At 66.7% G+C, this 17,482-nt stretch overlaps 2 protein-coding genes across 8 annotated transcripts; one reads left to right on the forward strand and one right to left on the reverse strand.

Moving 5' to 3' along the window:
- The first annotated feature begins 485 nt into the window (after nucleotides 1-485).
- HDGFL2 (HDGF like 2) lies at nucleotides 486-11,083 on the forward strand. Of its 5 annotated transcripts, none has more exons than XM_054805767.1 (16): nucleotides 486-644; nucleotides 3,139-3,215; nucleotides 3,297-3,435; nucleotides 5,228-5,407; nucleotides 5,795-5,911; nucleotides 6,086-6,157; nucleotides 6,396-6,543; nucleotides 6,766-6,841; nucleotides 6,940-7,225; nucleotides 7,931-8,025; nucleotides 8,555-8,625; nucleotides 8,987-9,057; nucleotides 9,273-9,374; nucleotides 9,463-9,676; nucleotides 10,335-10,458; nucleotides 10,677-11,083. In XM_054805767.1, exons 1-16 carry the CDS (start codon nucleotides 573-575, stop codon nucleotides 10,771-10,773), a joined length of 1,941 nt encoding a protein of 646 aa, XP_054661742.1. In that variant the 5' UTR covers nucleotides 486-572; the 3' UTR covers nucleotides 10,774-11,083. The 5 variants fall into 5 exon arrangements, with proteins under 5 accessions (XP_054661742.1, XP_054661743.1, XP_054661744.1 ...); XM_054805768.1 differs by having other exon boundaries at nucleotides 10,680-11,083; XM_054805769.1 differs by having other exon boundaries at nucleotides 7,937-8,025.
- A 3,164-nt stretch (nucleotides 11,084-14,247) lies between these two features.
- Nucleotides 14,248-17,463, reverse strand: LOC129197347 (perilipin-3-like). Of its 3 annotated transcripts, none has more exons than XM_054805701.1 (8): nucleotides 17,359-17,463; nucleotides 16,502-16,559; nucleotides 16,159-16,354; nucleotides 15,951-16,033; nucleotides 15,540-15,837; nucleotides 15,209-15,399; nucleotides 14,995-15,117; nucleotides 14,248-14,919 (listed from the first exon to the last, which is right to left on the reverse strand). In XM_054805701.1, the coding sequence occupies exons 2-8, from the start codon at nucleotides 16,550-16,552 to the stop codon at nucleotides 14,575-14,577; spliced, it is 1,287 nt and encodes a 428-aa protein (XP_054661676.1). In that variant the 5' UTR covers nucleotides 16,553-16,559; nucleotides 17,359-17,463; the 3' UTR covers nucleotides 14,248-14,574. The 3 variants fall into 3 exon arrangements, with proteins under 3 accessions (XP_054661676.1, XP_054661675.1, XP_054661677.1); XM_054805700.1 differs by lacking the exon at nucleotides 17,359-17,463 and adding an exon at nucleotides 16,837-16,921; XM_054805702.1 differs by lacking the exon at nucleotides 17,359-17,463 and adding an exon at nucleotides 16,635-16,653.
- Nucleotides 17,464-17,482: the final 19 nt, after the last annotated feature.

Raw genomic sequence — 17,482 nt, forward strand, 5'->3', positions numbered from 1 at the left:
CCTCACCCCATAGCCCTGTACCTCCATAGCCCTGTACCCCCATAGCCCTGTCCCCCCCCATAGCTCTGTACCCCCATAGCTCTGTTCCCCCCATAGCCCTGTACCCCCATAGCCCTGTCCCCCCCAGCCCCTCACCCCATAGCCCTGTCCCCCCCCATAGCCCTGTACCCCCATAGCTCTGTTCCCCCCATAGCCCTGTACCCCCATAGCCCTGTACCCCCCAGCCCCTCACCCCATAGCCCTGTCCCCCCCATAGCCCTGTCCCCCCCCAGCCCCTCACCCCCCGCCCCTCCCGGCCCCACCCCCGCCCCCTCCCCCGCCCCCTCTGGCCACGCCCCTCAGCACCCCCCCACCTCGGCGCCTCTAGCGGCGCGACCCAATCCCGTTATCCCGCCGTGCCCTCGCTTCTCTCCCATTGGACGAGACGGCGGAGCGACGCGACGTCGCACCAACGGAAGCTGGCGCCGCGGGGAGGGGGTGGGACATCCTGCGGGCCGGGCCGTCCCCGCCCCGCTGCCCGGTGCTGCCCGCGGCCTGGGCCTCCGCCGCCGCCGCCCCGCCCCGCGGCCGCCATGCCGCACAGCTTCAAGCCCGGAGACCTCGTCTTCGCCAAGATGAAGGGGTACCCGCACTGGCCGGCCCGGGTGAGACCGCGGGACCGCGCCGGCGGGGGGGGGGGGGAGGAACCCACCGGGGGCGGGGGGGGCGGCGGCGGCAGGCCCGGGCCGGGCCGGGGATTCCGTACCGGGATGGAGATCCCGTACCGGGATGGGGACACCTGCCGGCTCCTGTGGCGGGGCCCTCACCGGGGTGGAGATGCCATAACGGTACCGGGATGGGGGCCCTGGTACCGGCACCTGTCCCGGGATGGCGGCCCGGTAGCGGCACACGGGGCTCGTACCGACACCCGTACTGGGATGGAGGTCCCGTAACGGCACCCGCTCCGGCCTGGGGACCTGGTGCTGGCACGGAGCATCCCGGGATGGGCTGGGGCTGCCATCCCGGATGGGGACCCGGTACCAGCATGGGGTGTCCCGTACCGGTGTCTGGCTCGGGATGCTGCCCCGGTACTGGCAGGGAGGACCCGTTCCCGTACCGGGATGGGATGGGAGGTCCCGTTCCAGCACCCATACTGGGATGGGGACCTGGCCCGGGAATGGGCCGTCCCGTACCGGAACGGGGGACCCCGCGTCAGGAGCCGTACCGGGACGAGGGCTCGGGACTGGCACAGAGACCCCGTCCGGGCCCCCGTGCCGCGATGGGAGCCCAGTACTGGGACGGGGGGTCCCACACCAGCACCCATACTGGAGCTGGGATTGGACCCCAGGAGGGGGTTGCCATGTTGGCACCTGTACCCGGATGGAGAAACCCAGACTGGGACGGGGGTCTGGGACTGGAACTGGGGTCCCATGCTGGCAGCTGTACTGGGAGGGCATCCGGTACCAGGCTGGGGGTCCCACCCCGAGGGAGAGACGGGGGGGCCCCGCTCTGGTGCCTGCACCCGGCAAGGGATGGGGCAGACCTGGGGGAGCCCTCCCCAGGAGGGTGTTTGACAGCCCCGTTCGGGAGGACCCCCCTTCCTGCCCCAGCGGCACCCTGAGCCCTCCCTTTTGCCCTGCACCCATGACCCCCTGCTTCACCCACCAGGACCCCTGGCCTGGGGATCCTCTCTGCTGGGGTGAGCCCTGCCACCCCCCTCCCCTGCTGCACCCCGGGACCTTGGCGCTCCAGGCACCCCGACCCCATGGGGGTGCCCTGCTCCTGCACCCCGGAGAAGTTCTGCCCTTCGCCCTCCATCCTCATCCTCCTGCTGCCCAGCAGGACCCTGCCCCTGCAGAGACCCCCCCCCCCCCCCCATTCCCCTTCCCAGCCTGGATGTCACCCACCCTCTGTCCCCAACTGGGGAGGAGACAGAGTGGGGGTCTGGGGCTCCGTCCGTTGGCGGGGACAGGGGGGACACGCTGGGGACGGTTGCCTGGGTGTGACGCGTGCTGGGTGGGGGGGCTGCCGCTGAGCGCTCGTGAGGTGCAGGATCTGAGGGTGCCGGTGCAGTCTGGGAGGTGCGGATGGGGCGACGGAGCGTGTGTAGCGGGGGACAAGTGGTCCCGCCGGCCGGGTGACAGCGTTGTGCCGCGGCGGTGCCGGGAGGGGACCCGGAGGAGCGGGCGGAGCAGGGGCCGGTGTAGGACGTGCTCACCGGGGCAGCACGAGGCAGTTCGCGGAGGGTTCGGACGGGGGTGTCTGCGGTGGGTCCCGGCAGGTTCGTCCGCTGAAGGTGTCCGATGGGAAGAGACTGGCAGGTGGAAACTGTGTGCGATCAGGGCTGGCAGGTACCGGGGAGGCTCAGGGTGCCGGAGACGACGATGCTTTGCCGCACCACGCCGTGAGATCTAGGATGCCATCCCCGCCGTCCCCACGCTGTCACGGCTGGCCTGGCACCGAGAGGACTCGGTCGTTCCAGGAGAGCCCTCGCGCTGCCGGCGTCTGCAGCCCCTCCTGCTTTAGCTCGCTTGCTCTTTTGGGGAAGGCTCCCCCCCTGCCCTGAAGACCTCCCCGGCACGCGGGGCAGCCCCTGCGCACCCCGAGGCTCCCGCCTGCGGCTCTGCCCGCAGCCCAGACCACGTGGAGCAGAGAGACGGGCGCGCTGGAGCCGCGCGTGGGAAGAAGACGGGGTGGCCCACGCGTCCCGCCGGGGCTTTTCCTGCGGCCGGTCTCCAGCCAGGAAGGACCCTCAGGCCGCCCCGTTGGAGCAATCGCCCCCCAACCCCGGGCTGGAGGGGGCTTCCCTCGGGCGTCCCCCCCCGAGGCGGCTCGTGCGATGGATCTCTGGGGAGTAGCACAAGGCCCGCGGTTCCCTGGGCGTTGAGCCCGGCGGTGGAGAGACGACCTCGCGCTGAGCTCTAGCCGTAGAGCATCCGTGCCGGATCCCTTCTGTTACTCTTGTAGAGATCCCGCCGGGCCCTGACGCCGCAGTGGGACTCTCGTGCGTAGCAAGGTCCCCGTCCGGGTGCTTTCTTGCCGTGCTTGCCTCCAAGCGGGTGCGGGAGGCCGACGCTGCTAGCCGGGGCTGACGTGCCTTGCGGAGGATGTGCTCAAGCCGCTCTCTCTGACCACCTCCTGCTTTGGGTTTCCTTTCAGATCGATGACATTGCGGACGGCGCTGTGAAACCCCCACCGAACAAGTACCCCATCTTCTTCTTCGGCACCCACGAGACGTAAGCGTTGCCTCGCTCCCCTCTCCGGGCTTTGCCCCGCTGCCTCTGCTCCGGGCTCACCTCTGCTTTGTTTCTCTCCAGCGCCTTCTTGGGCCCTAAAGATCTCTTCCCTTATGAAAAATATAAAGACAAATATGGGAAACCAAACAAGAGAAAAGGCTTCAACGAGGGATTGTGGGAAATCCAGAACAACCCTCACGCCAGTTACAGTGCCCCTCCGGTGAGTGCGGGCCTCGCGCGGCGGGGGGGCAGCGAGGACGTGGGCTGCCGGCGCCTCCATCTCTCCTTTCCTCCGAGTCGCTCTCCTCCTTTTTCTGCTTCGCATTGCTGTGGTGCCTACACGCTTCCAGCTCGCAGATCGGCTTTTTCGGGGTCGAAGTAGCTTCCCTTCCCTGCCCTCTCCCTTCCTGAGGGAGTCAGCCCTCCTCCTCCTCTGGAGGAAGATGCCTTTGCCCCGTCTTCGAGGTGGAACCGGGGATGTGCTTTGTGCCGCTTGCCCAAAACCACGGAGGATTTTGTTGTCAGAACTTGAGGCTTGCTTGTCCCTGGCTCCCGGACCTGCGCGTGGACTGTCGGGCAGTCCCACTCTTCATCCGTTTCTGAGGTCCTGAGCCAAAAACCACCGGGCTGCTCCTTCAGCGGGTTTCAGAGCAGGCCGGGAGACGGCTCTTTGCCGTCAATTGCTCGCGTGGGCATTTCGTAACCATAATTGTATGATACAATTTATTGTATAGCGATCTTCAAAGAAGGCGTCCAAAGCAGCTTCATAGGCAGTTGGTCTGAAGAGGCACAGGAAGGTTTTTAAGGTGAGCTACAAGGACGAGGTGGTCTGGAGGTAGGCAGGCTCGGGGAACGAGCCCCCCCGGCTGTGCCGCTGCCGGCGCAGGAGAGAGGATGTGGTTTGAGTAGCTGTGGGAGATGGTCGGACCCAAGACCTCGGATGTAGGGTAAGGTAGAGACCGTGGAGGTGCTTGAAAACCTGGAGAACAACTTCAGCTTGTCGGGCGGGAGGTTGGCGATGGTGAGGGGACAGCACCCGCTTTGTCCTGGGACTCCACCGACAACTCCCAGCAGGGGTGAGGGACCGAGGCGACGCCAGCAGCCCCAGCAAGGCTGAGGGTTCACCAATGCCAACTGTGTCTTGTGGCCAAAATACCTGGAGGAGCAGAAGAAGAGACCGAAGTAGAGGTTGTCTTTGGTTTTGAGACCTAAATGAAGCGAGGTGCCAGGAACAGTCAAGGACGAGGAGAGGCTTTCCAGCAGGAAGGCTCCAGCATTGGAAGAATCCCAGCTCTAGGAAACCCCACGGGTGCGATGTCCTGGTGTGAGGAACCTCACGATGAGCTTGTGAGAAGCCAGGAGAGCTTCCCTACGCGGGAGTGAGGGAACAGGACACAGGCTATCCCAACCGGGAAGAGCGGTGGTCACCATGCTGGACTTCTTGTGTGGACCTTTCCCATGGGGAAGGTGTGCGAAGTGCTTTGGGGTGAAGCCATCTGAGAAGGAAGAGGCCTGACCCGAGTCAAGAGCTGGTGGCCAGCCCGCCGGGGGAGAAGGGCTGCTCCCTGGTGCCGGAGGAGAGGCTGAACCCAGCCGCCCAGCCCCGCTTGTCTGGCGCCGTTAGGGCAGAGGAGGGCTGGGGTCTGCGCGCCCAGGAGGGGCTGTCAGGTCTGGGCTTCTCCGGGGGTCTTTGGCAGAGCACGAGGATGGGGGGCAGAGGGGAGCGAGGCGGCAGCAGCGGGTGGAAGCCGAGCTGGGGGATCCCGAGGCAGTCTTGGGGTGGTGCGTGAGGGGCCTTGGGAAAGGGGGTGCAGGTCACGTTGTCCTGAGCCATGCCGAAGGGTTCCGCGCTGGGGGGAGGAGGCTGCCCCACGCTGCTCTGCACGCACACCTCTGCTCAGCGCTGCCGTCCATCGCTCGTCACCCTTTTGTGCCCCTTCTCCTCTCCCCCGCCCCGATGCGCCGCAGGCCCCTTGGGGCGATAACACAACTCTCATCCCCGCTGCCTTTAGCCTGCGAGCTCCTCGGACAGCGACGTTCCCGAGAACGACCCGATGGGGGGAAGCGACGCAGGTGACGATGAGGAAGACGCTGCTATGGCTGCAGTTGCCGCGGAGAAAATGGAAAGCGATGAGGACTCGGATCGAGGCAGCGACCACAGCGGGCTCAAGCGAAAATCGCTGGCTATGAAAGTGAGTGTGGGCTGAGGCGGTTCCACGCAGTGGGGACAGGAGGGCGTCCTGGCCAGGAGGACGCTGATATGGTCCTCGGGTCCGCTGCTGAGCTGCAGCTTTCATCCACCACGCAGCAGGTTGTGGTGGAGGTGGTGAAGAAACCAACTCCCTCTGGATTCTCCGGTGGGAAATGGGGTTCAGCACGTGTTTGGGGGTGTCGCAGCTGTCTTTGAGATGGCCGCGTCCTGGTGCGGTTTGCAGCCGGGAGCTGTGAGTGCGTGTGGCTGCTTTTGCAGGGACAGTCGGGAAGAGTTGGGCAAAGCCCTTTTCCCAGCGAGCGTTGGCTTTCTGTGGTGGTTGGAGGGGCGGCGGGCTTCTCTCACGTTGTCGCTTCTCGGGTATCAGATGCCGGTGCCAAAACGACCTCGGAAATCCTCCAGCGACCTGGATCAGGGCAGCCCCTCCCTGACAGAAGAGGAGAACTCGGAAACGTCTTCTGAGTCAGAAAAAAACAGTGACCAGGTGAGAAGATTTTGGGATACGCTTGCGTGGAAGCTGGCAGGGTGGTGGGTGAAGGGCTGTTCCGATGTTCCAGAGCATCGCCATCTGGGGGAGCAGTGGCTTGAGGGAACCCGACCGGCTTCTGAAACTCTCGTGAGACTGTTCCCATTTCTTGATATCTGTGTTTTCCTCCAGGACTTCACTCCCGAGAAGAAGCCAGCGGCCAGGGCTCCCCGGAGGATGCCAGCAGGGGGGAGGAAGAAGAAGGTAAAAGGCCCCTAGTCTGCAGTGCAGCGGGAGGGAGGCTGGAAAGGAGCCTGGGGTCTGTGCTGCCTGGCGGGGGGGCGGCAGGGCTCTGCCGCGGGCTGGGCGCAGGTTTGGTGCCAGGAGGGACCTCGCTGATGCCTCAGCGACGCGGTTGCGCCCCGTGCTGCTGTGTTTTGGTTTGGGGCACGCTGCTGAGCCGCTGCCACCCCTCCGGTCCAACCCCGCTCTGTGCCTGCAGAAAGTGGAGTCCGGCTCCGACTCAGACTCCAAAGTGGATTCAGATTTGGAAATGGGAAATGCGACTGTGGACATGACCAAGTCGGACTCCAACTCCGATTCAGACTCGGATGTGTCTGTGAAGAAGGCTCCGCGGGGCAGGAAGCCAGGTAACGCCAAGGAAGCTGCTTCTACCACTGCTGGGCCGCTGCTGCCTCCCTCGGGGGACTGGAGAGCATCTGAGGATGGGGGCTCCCGAGGCTCTGGGGTCTCCTTCCGTTGTGGACACCTCCCGGCCCGTATCTGAACAGCTCTCTGCCCCCCCGATTTGGGGCTGTTTTAACAGAGGGACACCCAGGGCTCCTGCTGAACATCTCCCCGTTGTCTTGCAGCTGAGAAACCCCCTCCCAAGCCCCGTGGCAGGAAACCGAAGCCCGAGCGTGTCCCGACCAGCTCCAGCAGCGACAGGTGAGATCAGCTGGGACGCCGTCGCCCTCGGGGCTGGGCTGGAGGGTCACCCACCTCCCCTCTGCGCGAGGGGTCCAAGCGCGCTCTGTCCTTTGCAGCGACAGCGATAGCGACGTGGACCGCATCAGCGAGTGGAAGAGGCGGGATGAAGAACGACGGCGGGAGCTGGAGGAGAAGAGGAAGAGGGAGCAGGAGGAAGAGATCCGTCGGCTCCGGGAGCAGGAGAAGGAGGAGAAAGAGAAGAGGAAGGAGAAAGCGGAGAAGAGCGAGGAGATGCACTCGGACTCAGAGAGCAGTGCGGAGGATGAAGTGGCCAAAAAGGGCCGGAAAGGTCGGGCCAAGGCCCCATCCTCCTCGGACTCTGAACTGGAGCTGGAGAAGGAGGTGAGTACGGAGCTGTGGGGAGCTGGGGACACACAGACAGCCCGTCCCCTCGGGACAGGTCAGCGGGGATCTCCAGGGGTGGCAGGGACCCGCTGTCTCCATCTCGCGTTACCCCGGGGTGGCCCAGGGAGCACCAGGAAGGGTCGTGTCCGTGGGCACGTCCATGCCTTGTAAACGGGAGCTCTTCCCCTGGCCCACGACGCCCCATCCAGCCGTGGGTCTTGCACCGTCGCGAAGCTCTCCCTCCCGCCACAGTCACGGAATTTGCTCCGTCGCCCTCCCCGGAGCCTGGCGGAGCATCAGCCAGATTTGGCTGAAGCACAGGGAAGGGCTGCAGAGGGCTCTGGGAACCGCGCTGCCTGTGGGCAGGGGCGAGGTCGCCCTTTTGGCCTGGCGAATTCCTCCCTGGGGAGGGGGAGCCAGGAAAGCAGCACAAAAATCTTGAGGTCCGGCAGGATGCGGGGGTGGTCTTCCAGCCAGGTTCTGCAGGCCGGGTGGGCCACCCGAGGCTCCAGGATATTTACTTTTACCGCTGTGCTGCGACCCGAGTCCTCTTTTATCCCATGCGGGGGACGCCCCTGCACCCAAACCGACTTGCAGCAGAGGTGTGAGGGGTGCTGGATCGCGCCCGGCCGGGGCACTGTCTCCCTCCCGCAGCGGGGGGGGGGCTCTGCCGCTCTCGCCTGCATTGTTCTCTCCTCCAAGGTAAAGAAGCCAGCGAAGAAGCAGCCCTCGGAGTTGTCAAGGAAACCAAATCAGAAGGAGAAGAGGGGCCGAGCAGAGGAGAAACCACGGAACAAGTCAGCGTCTCCCCTCCCCGCGTCGGCGCTTTCTCCCTCTGGGGACAGGGCCGTTCCTCTGGTGCTGCCCGGCCCTCCCTGGCCGACACCGCGGGGTGGGGATGGGGGTCCCCATGGAGCTGCCCCTGGGCCAGCAGCGCCCGTGGGGGGGCCGGGCTTTCACCCCCCCCTCCTGCCTCCTGGAGCTGGAGGGGCTGCAGGAGGTGTTGGGGGGCACCAGGCTGAGCTTCCCTGCTGTTTTCCCTCTCGAAGGGGAAGATCCTTGGGGTATCGCTTTGGGGCTTTGCCGTTTGCAGTCCCAGGAAGCTGGGGCGCGGGGGAGCTGCTGTCTCAGGGCTCCTGTCTGCCTGCGAGCCGGGAGATGTGTGTGGAAGCGTGGGTGGAGCGTGGCGGGGCTCCGCTGCCCGGCTCGCACTGTCGGGCAGGCCGGGGGGACGCACCGACCTGTGCCATCACCCTTCTTGTTAGCCCAGCGGCGAGCAGGAGGTTTCCCCCGAACCACCTTCCCTCTTTCCTTTTCCTCCCACAGACCTTTGAAAGTGGAACGAGGCCGGAAGAAGTCTGACCTGATGCCCGAAAGGAGGATGGAGAAGAAAAAGGGTGAGAGAGCTGTTGCTCGCCGTCGCCGAGGGGACGAGAAGGAGAGAAGGGATCCAGGGTGGGTTCCCCCATCCCAGGGGAGGGGTCTTTCCCACAGGGCCCTTCCCAGCACCGCTGTGGTCCCAGCATCGTGTTGGAAAGTGTTTACAGGGTGTGCAGAGATGGTGAGCTTCCCTGTATCCACATCCCCTCCCGATCTTGGCACATCCCAACCCATCCTCTTCAGAGAGGCCTGCGGGGATGTGCTGGACCTTGGAGATGCAGGAGGAAACCAAACCCTTGCTGGGGGAGAGGGCTCGGGGCGGTGCCATGCTCTCCGCTGGTGGCCTGATGTCTCCACCTGTCTCTCTTCCTGCTCCAGAGCCCACAGTCGAAGAGAAGCTTCAGAAACTTCACAGCGAGATCAAGTTTGCCCTGAAGGTGGATAACCCGGTGAGTGCCCGAGAGCGTGGGCCTGGCCTGGGAGGTCCCTGCTCGTCGTGTCCTCGGCCACCGCGTCAGGCTGCGATCCCCGGGGGTGCTCAGCGCTGCCGAGCCTCCTCTTGCCTTTCCGGGTGCTGGGTGGCATTAGGGGACTGTGCTCCACTGCCCTGGGGGCCCACAGGGAGACTTCCAGGCAGCTTCTGATCTTGGTGCCATCCTTGCAGGACATCAAGCGGTGTCTGAATGCACTAGAGGAGCTGGGCACGCTCCAGGTCACCTCTCACATCCTCCAGAAGCACACCGACGTGGTGGCTACGCTGAAAAAGGTAGGGCGGAGGGCTGAGCCCTTGCCTGGACGGAGCGAGCGAGCCACCCCGGCTCTAAGGGCATCCCTCCCCCCTTTTTCTGATGCAGATCCGTCGCTATAAAGCAAACAAGGACGTGATGGAGAAAGCTGCCGAAGTCTACACCCGGTTGAAGTCGCGCGTCCTGGGACCAAAGATGGAGGCGATCCAGAAAGCCAACAAAGCCGGGCCGGAGAAGGACAAGGGGGAGGCGGAGAAGGGCCAGGAGAAGCTGTCGGGAGGGGAGACGCGGAATGAGAAGGGGGAAGAGGAGACGAATGCCGGTAACGCTGCCCGCGTGTCTCGGGGCGGTTCCCTGCTCTCTCCGGGCACGTAGCGATCCCGGGGCCCGTCTTGGGACACATCCTGTCCCGCTGGGGACCAGGGACACGAACAGGGGTGGCTCTTGGCCTCGGTGGTGGCCACTCCCTCGTATCAAGAACTGAATATCGAACGCTCGCGGCAGTGAGAGCAGAGGGCAAACCTTGAGGCCCACGCCCTGGCTTTGGGTGTCTCTGGGCTGATTTTTGGGCCAGGACGGTTCCTCGCTGCCAGCTTGAGCGCTGGTCCAAGGCACCGGGGAGACGGAGGAATGCGGAGACGCCCTTGGGCACTGGCTCAGGCCCTTGCGCAGGCAGCTGGTGACTGGGATCTTCCACCGTGGTGGCCGGGTCCCTGCCTTGGCACGTCCTGGTGCTGCTGCAAGGGCTTTCCCGGAGGAGCCGATGGGGAAAATCTGCTCTGGGCTTGGGGATGGTGCCTCTGGGGCCCGTCCTGTAGCTGTCGGGGTCAGGCCAGACCTGGGGTCCCCTCAGTTGTCCCCTTGCCTGGATGGAGACAACCTCTGGCCGCCGGTCCTTGGCTTGCCCGGCTCCTTGTGGGTCCGGGTGGATGAGGTGCGCCGTGGGGACCCGAGTGTCTGAGCCTCTCTCTTCCCTTTAGATTTGTCGGGACCTGTGAACGGTGAATCCCTGTCCCAAAAATCGGAGGGCACAGAGGAGAAGGACAAAAACCAAGGGCCGGGAGCTGGAGAGCCGGAGGCATCCGCTGAGGAGACCCACAACAAGTGAGCGTGCGAGGGGCAGAGCTGGGGGGACGCGAGCTCCCCCGGGTCTGCTGCACGCCCAGGCTGGGCTCTCGCGTGGGTGATTCGGGGGGGGGGGTCTCGGGGGTCGCGTTGGGTTTTTCCCAGCTCGGGGTGCAGGAGAGAGGGGCTGCCGCAGGCAGGGGAAGGCAAAAACGGGCAGGGGAGACGCTGGCTGAGGTGCCTGTGCTCTCCCCCAGCAGCGTGCAGGACTATCCCAAGGCCGAGCGAGCCGGGCCGGAGCGGGAGAGGGCTCGTGGGGAGTCAGAGGCTGTGGATGACGTGGAGGAGAGCTGAGGAAGCGGCTCCCGCCCGGAGGAGGAGGCGGCGGAGGGGCTGCGAAGGGAGACCGGCCTCTGCCTCGTCCCCTGCTTGAGTTACTTCACTAAGTCACGCAGTAGCTGATGTCCTTGGTCTTGTCCTGTGCCCCCGGCCCCGCGAAAGCACCGACCGCGGGGGGGGGCTGTGCTGGTTGTCTGTATTTGTCCCCTCTTTTTTTTTTTTTTTTTTTGGTTGGTTTTGTTTTGTTTTGTTTTTCCCTCCCACCTAATTTCTTGTGATTTCAACCGACATGAAATGAATATAAAGGTTTTTTTAATGAAAAACACAAGGAGCCCCAGTGTCTGTTTCTTGAGGCATCACTGACTGTGACAAGGGGATGGCAGGAGCAGCCCCCTGCCCGGGGCCGGGACTGGAAAATGCCCCCCACGTCCCCCCCTTCCCTCTGGCCCACCCGCCGAGCCAGGACCAGGCACCCATGGGTGTCCCTGTCCCTGCCGGGCCTGGGTGAGCTGAACCGGGCTGCTTTGTGCTTGATTTTTCCGGTGCCCATGCTGGGCTCTGCTGTGGACACGGGGGGCTTCTCCGAGCCCCGTTCCCCACCATCGTCATCGCTCTGGCCGGAGGCAGCTGCTGGAGCCGGGTCCCTCTGCTCCAGGGGAGACAGCAGGGCTGGGTGCCAGCTTTTGGGTTAAAAACCAGTAAAAATTGTGTATTGCCTCTCCTGTCTCGGCCAGGGAGGGACTGAACCGGGGCAGCATCCTGCCTTGTGCTGGGCAGCATCTTCGTCCGTCTGTCTGTCTGCTCTTTTGCAAAGATCAGAAGCTTTTGTACGTGTAACAATAAAGATGTTCCCAGCTCAACCAGACGCCGCGTCCTCGAGTCCTGTTTGTGCCGTGGCGGAGGGAGGATGCCCCGACCCCGCTTTGAGGCCGCTGTTGCTGTAACTCTGCCCTGGGGAGAGGGTTGTTGGTTTTTTTTTTTTTTCCAGGGCTGATTTCATGCCCTCCGTGTAAACAAAACCCAAATAAACCCCCCCCCCCGAAAAAACCACCCTGCCTGCCTCTTGCCCAACTGCCGGGAACAGGAGGCAAGGGGAGAGGGGGGATGAGATGGGTCCCGGCGTGGGGCTCAGCCCCATCCGTGGGCTGGGAAGGTGTGGGGAGACACGGGGTCACCCCGGCCTCGACGCGGGGGAAGGTGGATGGGGCACAGGGACGTGGCACCGCACCCCGGGAGGGGCTGGTGTGACCCCCCCCGCCTTGGGCCATCACCCTGCAGCCATGGGACGGGGGCTTGAAGGCGGATACGCGGTCTGGCCGTCCCCCTCCCCGACCTCCCCCCGTGCCTTTGGCTGTTGCAGCCCCCGAATAAACGCCAAGACACGGACGCGAACGTGAGCAGAGCCATGTTGGTGCCACCGAGGACGCAGCGGGGTTTCAGACCCTCGCACGGCACGGCGTGGCGGTGGGGGTTTGCTGTGAACTCGGGGGACCCTTAGGTTTGGGGGTGCGGCGGGGGGGTGCGTGGTGCCACCGTGCCGGACGCATCCTGCAGCCACGGCCGGTGCTGGAGCAGGAACACCCGCAGCACCTCCCAGACCCGGGCCACCACCTCACATCCCCGAGCCATCGCAGTCCCCAGCAGCTCCCGCGGGGACCCGGCCCGGCTGAAGGCACCGTGGAGCTCGGCCGCGCCGCGCTGGGCTCGCCATGCTGCCTGCTGCAGCGGGACCGGCAGCTGCCCGACCCGCGCCCACAGCTGCACCAAGGGGTCCGGCAGCAGCGCGGGGGTCCCGCACCCCTCAGCCGGCCTCGCCTGGGTGCCGGCGCAGGCAGGGTGTGGGCAGGGGTTTGCCTGCATCTGGTTCCTGCGCATCCGTATCCCCTGGCTGGTGCGGAGCAGCTCCTCCAGGCCTCGCTGCACGGCCTCCGTCTGCAGGGGGGAATGGCAGCGTGGGCACGGGGAGGGGGCACAGTGGGGGACCCCCCCCACCCCTCAGCACCCCGAACTGTCGGCGCTCACCACGGTGAGGAGGAGGTGGCGGTGGGTGTCCAGCCACTTCTGCCAGAGCTGCTGGCCCAGGGCCACGGCTCGGCTCTTGGCGCTGCCGGACACAGAGCCGAGGGTGAGGAGGGGGCTGCGCCAGAGAACCGGCCCCTCCGCGGCTGAATCCGGCCCCTCCGCGGCCCCGTCCACTGCGGGAGAAAACGGGGTGGAAAAGGGGTGCTGGGGGTCCTGGTCCCCCAGCAGCACCCCGGGGTGAAGGGGACACGGGGACCCCCCCAGCAGCACCCCGGGGCCTCTTACCCGCCTGCGTCCCACCCAGGGGCAGGTGCTGGTTCAGCCAGCGCCGGGCCGCATCCAGCGCCCGCTCCACGCTGCGGAGGAAGAGCCGGCCGGCCGTGGGGCCCAGCAAGGTGCGGAGGATGGTGGCCACGGCTGCGGGGGTGCTGGTACCGCTGCCCTCGGGGACTCGTGGCTGTCGGGGGGGGCCCCTCGGGGCAGAGCCTGCAGCAGCCTGGGGCACACAGGGGCTGCCGTCAGACACCCCCCACCCCCCCGACACGGCCCCGGCCCCCTCCAGGGAGCTGCGGGACCCCAAGCAGGGGCACAGCCCCCCCCCCGGGACGGGGTACCTGCTGGGGTGGCTGCGGGGTGGCCTCATCTGCGGGGTCCCAGGCGACGCTGTCTGCAAGGGGGGGGCACAGCGCTGACCCACGGGGCGCGGGTGGGTCGTGCCCATGGGGGGGCCTTGGTGTCCATCTCCTCTGAGGCGCGTGGGGGTTCTGCCGGCGGGACGGGTGGGCACCCAGCTCATGGCGGGCTGTGCGGGGCGAGGGGCTGAGCCGAACTGGGGGGGGGGGGGCATGGGGACCCGCTTGGCCCCTGGCACTGACCCGCCCTGGGACCATCGTCACCCGTGGCGGGGGTGAGGCCTGCTCTGGGGGACAGAGCAGGGTGCCACTGCACGGGGTGGGGGTATGGGGGGGCTGCCTGTCACTCCCTGGGGCGGGGGGGGGGGGGAAGCAGGTCCTGCCCTGCACCCCCACCCCTGCCGGGCCAGGGGGCTGCGCCTGAGCCCCCCCACCATGGGTTGCAGGGGGGGGAATCTCGCCCCCAGGCCAGCCCTGGTCCCACCTCCTGTTCCTGTCCCCCCCCCCCCCCCCCCAGGGCAGGGGGCACGAGGGGCCCCAGGATTCAGGGGGCAGTTCCTCCAGGGCACCCCCTTCACTCACCCTCAGCCATGGGCTCTGCTCAGGAGTGGGGGGGGGCCCAAGGCTGGTGTCCTGGGGGTGCAGCACCAGGCTGTCCCCACCCGTGACTTTATTAGAAGCCCCAGCCCCTGTGATGTCATGCAGGGCTATGACATCATCCCTTCTGCCAGCAGCTCCCCCCAAGCCCCTGCTTGGGGTGGGATGCAGCCATGGTGACCATGATGCCACCTTGGACACCCCCCCCCCCAAAAAAAAAAAAAAAAAAAAAGCTCAGTCCAGTGCAAAACTAACCAGAGTTTATTGCTGCACAAGCTGTCCCCAACCCTCCCCGGCCAGAGGCTTGAAGGCACCGAGGACAAGGGGACACGGGGGACCCCACGGGGGGGGGGCTGGAGGTGACCCCCACAGGCACTCGGGGCAACCAAGGCACTTTGCTGCACAGCCCTGGGACAGAGCTGCACGGGGGGGCGGCCGGAGGGGTCCCCGTCCCAAGAGGCACTAAGGTTATGGGCAAGGTGGGCCAGGCAGGGGTTAGTAGATGCTCCTAGCGAGACTGGGGGAAGGGGGGGGTGACACCAACGTCACCCCACCCCAGAGGATGCTACTTCATCTCCAGGTCCACCAGGCGCTGGCCAGAGGGGGCGAAGGGTCCCACCAGCCAGGTCAGGGGGGTGTTGTGGGCCACGTGCTCCACCAGTTCGTCCATGAGCTGGCGAGCTTTGGTGGCACGGGCACGCGCTTGGGCCAGCACGTTGGCCGTCACGTCCTGGAGGGAGGCGGCGGAGGAGAGAGTTGCCCGTAGCTCCTCCACGTTGTGCCGGACCTGCCCCGCCATGTCCTGGATGCCGGCGGGGAGGCCCTGGAGGCTGGACACCAAGGGCTGGCAGGAGCTCTGGAGCTGCTGCGTCAAGCCCTGCAGCAGAGCCAGCGTGCCCGACTCCACCGGCTGCGGGGGGACAAGGGGGTGGTGAGGGGGGGACACACACCAGGTGCCCCCAGGGACCCTCTGCCCTCCACCTACCTCTGGTGGCACCAGGTCCTTGCCACCGCCCGGTTGCTTCTTGCTCCACTCCAGCCACATCTGCTGCAGCTTCTCCTGCCCTCCCTGCAGCTTCTGGTCCATGCCCTGCTTGAGGTGTTCCACCTGGACGGAGAGGCAGAGCCTGGCGTGGGTGGTCTGCTGCAGCCCAAGGGTGGCATCGGGGTGGGGGGGGACACACAGGGATGGGTCCTACCAGGTCGAGGGTGCGCTGGAGCTGGGCCAGCACGTCCTGGCTGCTGTGGCGGGCACTCTGCAGCTTGCCCAGCGAGTGCTGGAGGGCTCGGTGCCGCAGCTTGGTCGAGAGGGAGCCCAGGCGCACGAAATAGCTCTGCTGCTGCTTCTGCTGCTCGGTTTCGAAGCCCTCCACAGCCGTGGCCAGCTTGGCTGAGGGAGAGGAGCTGCTGAGGTGCCCCCCCCCCACCCCCCACGTAGAGCCAGCATCACCCTGCCCAGGCTCTACCCACCCCTCTCCAAGAGGACCCCCGGCCCATGACATCTCCAAGGGGTTGCGATCAGCTCCTTACCCAGCTCCTCATCTGTCATGGGCAGGTAATGGTCCACCAGCTCCTCGGACTTCTCCAGCACGGAGCCCATCCCGCTCACCACCATCTGGCCCACGGTCGAGCCCATGACTGTGCTGACGCCGCTGCTCACCGCCGACTTGGTGAGCTCCACGCTGCCCTGCACAGCTCCTTTGGTCATGTCCATCACACCCGTCACCCGGCTGGTCACCGCGTCCTTGGCCCCAGCCACGGTGCTGGTCAGGACATCCTTGGCCCCCGTCACCGTGGACGTCACCAGCTGCTTGGTGTCCGAGATGAGCTGCTCGGGGGGTGGACAACCCTCTGTTAAGCAGCACCGGGGGCAGGGGGGGGGACCTCAGGCATGTTTGCCCACCCCACGTCACCCCACCCCACGTCACCCCACCCCACTACCTTCTCCGTGGGCTGCTGCAGGATGGGCAGCTTCTCCTCCAGCTTGTCCAGCCCTTTGCAGGCGTATTCGTTGGCGGTGGAAACTGGAGGTGTGGAAAGAGATGGGGTTAATACCCCGCTGCCTGGCGAGAGCTCCGCACGGGACAGTCTTTGGGGCACCCCAAAATTCATGGGGTGCTGCCATCCATCCCCCCCCAGCCCCACTCACTCTGCGGCTCCAGCTTGGTGAGGATGGGCTGGGCCCCGCTCACCGCCGCCGCCGTCAGCGTTTTCACCCCCTTTTCGGCGGCGTCGCAGACGGACTTGACGTAGGGGTGGCTCTCCTTGGTGGAGGCGTAGGCGGTGGAGACCATGCCGTAGGCAGAGCTCACCAGGGGCAGGCTGGCCACCCGCGTCCCGATGCTCTGGGGGGGGGGTGCAGGGGTCAGGGTAAGCTGGGGGGGTGATGGAGCCCCCCAAGATGCCCAAGAGTGGGATAACACAGAGCCCTGTCCTCGGGCAGGGACCCCCCCAGACCCCCCCACCCCAAACCCCCCCTCGCCCCCACCGACCTGCTGCTCCTCCGCCTTGGGCTGCGCCGTCCCGGGCTCGCTGGTGTCCATGGCGGGGCTGGGGGGGACGGGGGGACCGTGAGCGGGGTCAGACCCCCCCAACACCCCCCCACGATGGGGAACCCCACGTTACCCCCTTCCCTAGGACGGGGCAGCCCCCACCCGGTTGGGATCCTCCGGGACAGGGGGGTTCCCAGGCCCTTCCCGTGCCCCAGACAGACCGGGACCGGGACCGGGACCGGGACCGGGACCGGGACCGGGACCGGGACCGGGACCGGGACCGGGACCGGGACCGGGACCGGGACCGGGACCGGGACCGGGACCGGGACCCTCACCGCTCGCAGCCCAGGCCCTGGCTCGCCGCGGTCCCGCCCCAGCGGCCCTTATAGCCCCGGAGCCCGGCCCCGAGCGCATGTGACCGGGACCCGCCCCACGGGGCGGCCCGGCAGCACCCACCGGCGGGCAGCGGCCCCGGGCTGCAGCGACCCCTCCCGGCACCGGCCCCCCGCCCCGGGCCCGGCTCTCCCCCCCCGCCCCGGGCCCGGGCTGCACTGACACCCCCAGGCCGGGCTGTACCGACCCCCCCACCCGGGACAGGACCCCACCCGGGACCAGATTCCCCCTGGACCGGGCTGCGCTTACCGCCCCCCCCCCCCCCGATCCCTCGGGACCCGATCGTGCCCCAGGCCCGGGATACCCCACCCCCCCCCCGGGCCCGGAGCCCCCCGGCCTGGCTGCATCGCCCCCCCCCCCCCCCCCCGTGACACCGGCCCCCACTCAGGGACGGATCAGGCACTGATCCCCCCCCAAAACCCACCCTCGCCTGGGGGGGTCCCCCCGTCCCCGTGTCCCCCCACCTGGCGCGGAGGAGGTCGGACTGGTCGCGGTGGGTGCCGGCGGCAGCAGGACAGGCAGCCCCAGGGCACCCGGTGCCACCCCACGCTCACCCGCGCTGTCGGGGATACACCGGGCCCAGCCCCA

This window comes from Grus americana, chromosome 28 (assembly GCF_028858705.1).
Source record: "Grus americana isolate bGruAme1 chromosome 28, bGruAme1.mat, whole genome shotgun sequence".
In the NCBI taxonomy this organism is placed as follows: Eukaryota; Metazoa; Chordata; class Aves; order Gruiformes; family Gruidae; genus Grus; species Grus americana.

Bases quoted from the DNA above. Each gene is read 5' to 3' on its own strand.
- HDGFL2 (XM_054805767.1), top strand. From the start codon at position 573: ATGCCGCACAGCTTCAAGCCCGGAGACCTCGTCTTCGCCAAGATGAAG. The intron at 645-3,138 runs GTGAGACCGCGG...GTTTCCTTTCAG, and splicing joins ACCCGCACTGGCCGGCCCGG to ATCGATGACATTGCGGACGG. The intron at 7,226-7,930 runs GTGAGTACGGAG...CTCTCCTCCAAG, and splicing joins AACTGGAGCTGGAGAAGGAG to GTAAAGAAGCCAGCGAAGAA.
- LOC129197347 (XM_054805701.1), bottom strand. From the start codon at position 16,552: ATGGACACCAGCGAGCCCGGGACGGCGCAGCCCAAGGCGGAGGAGCAG. The intron at 16,355-16,501 runs GTCGGTGGGGGC...CCCCCCCCCCAG, and splicing joins CCAAGGCGGAGGAGCAGCAG to AGCATCGGGACGCGGGTGGC. The intron at 15,400-15,539 runs GTAAGGAGCTGA...CCTCTCCCTCAG, and splicing joins CATGACAGATGAGGAGCTGG to CCAAGCTGGCCACGGCTGTG.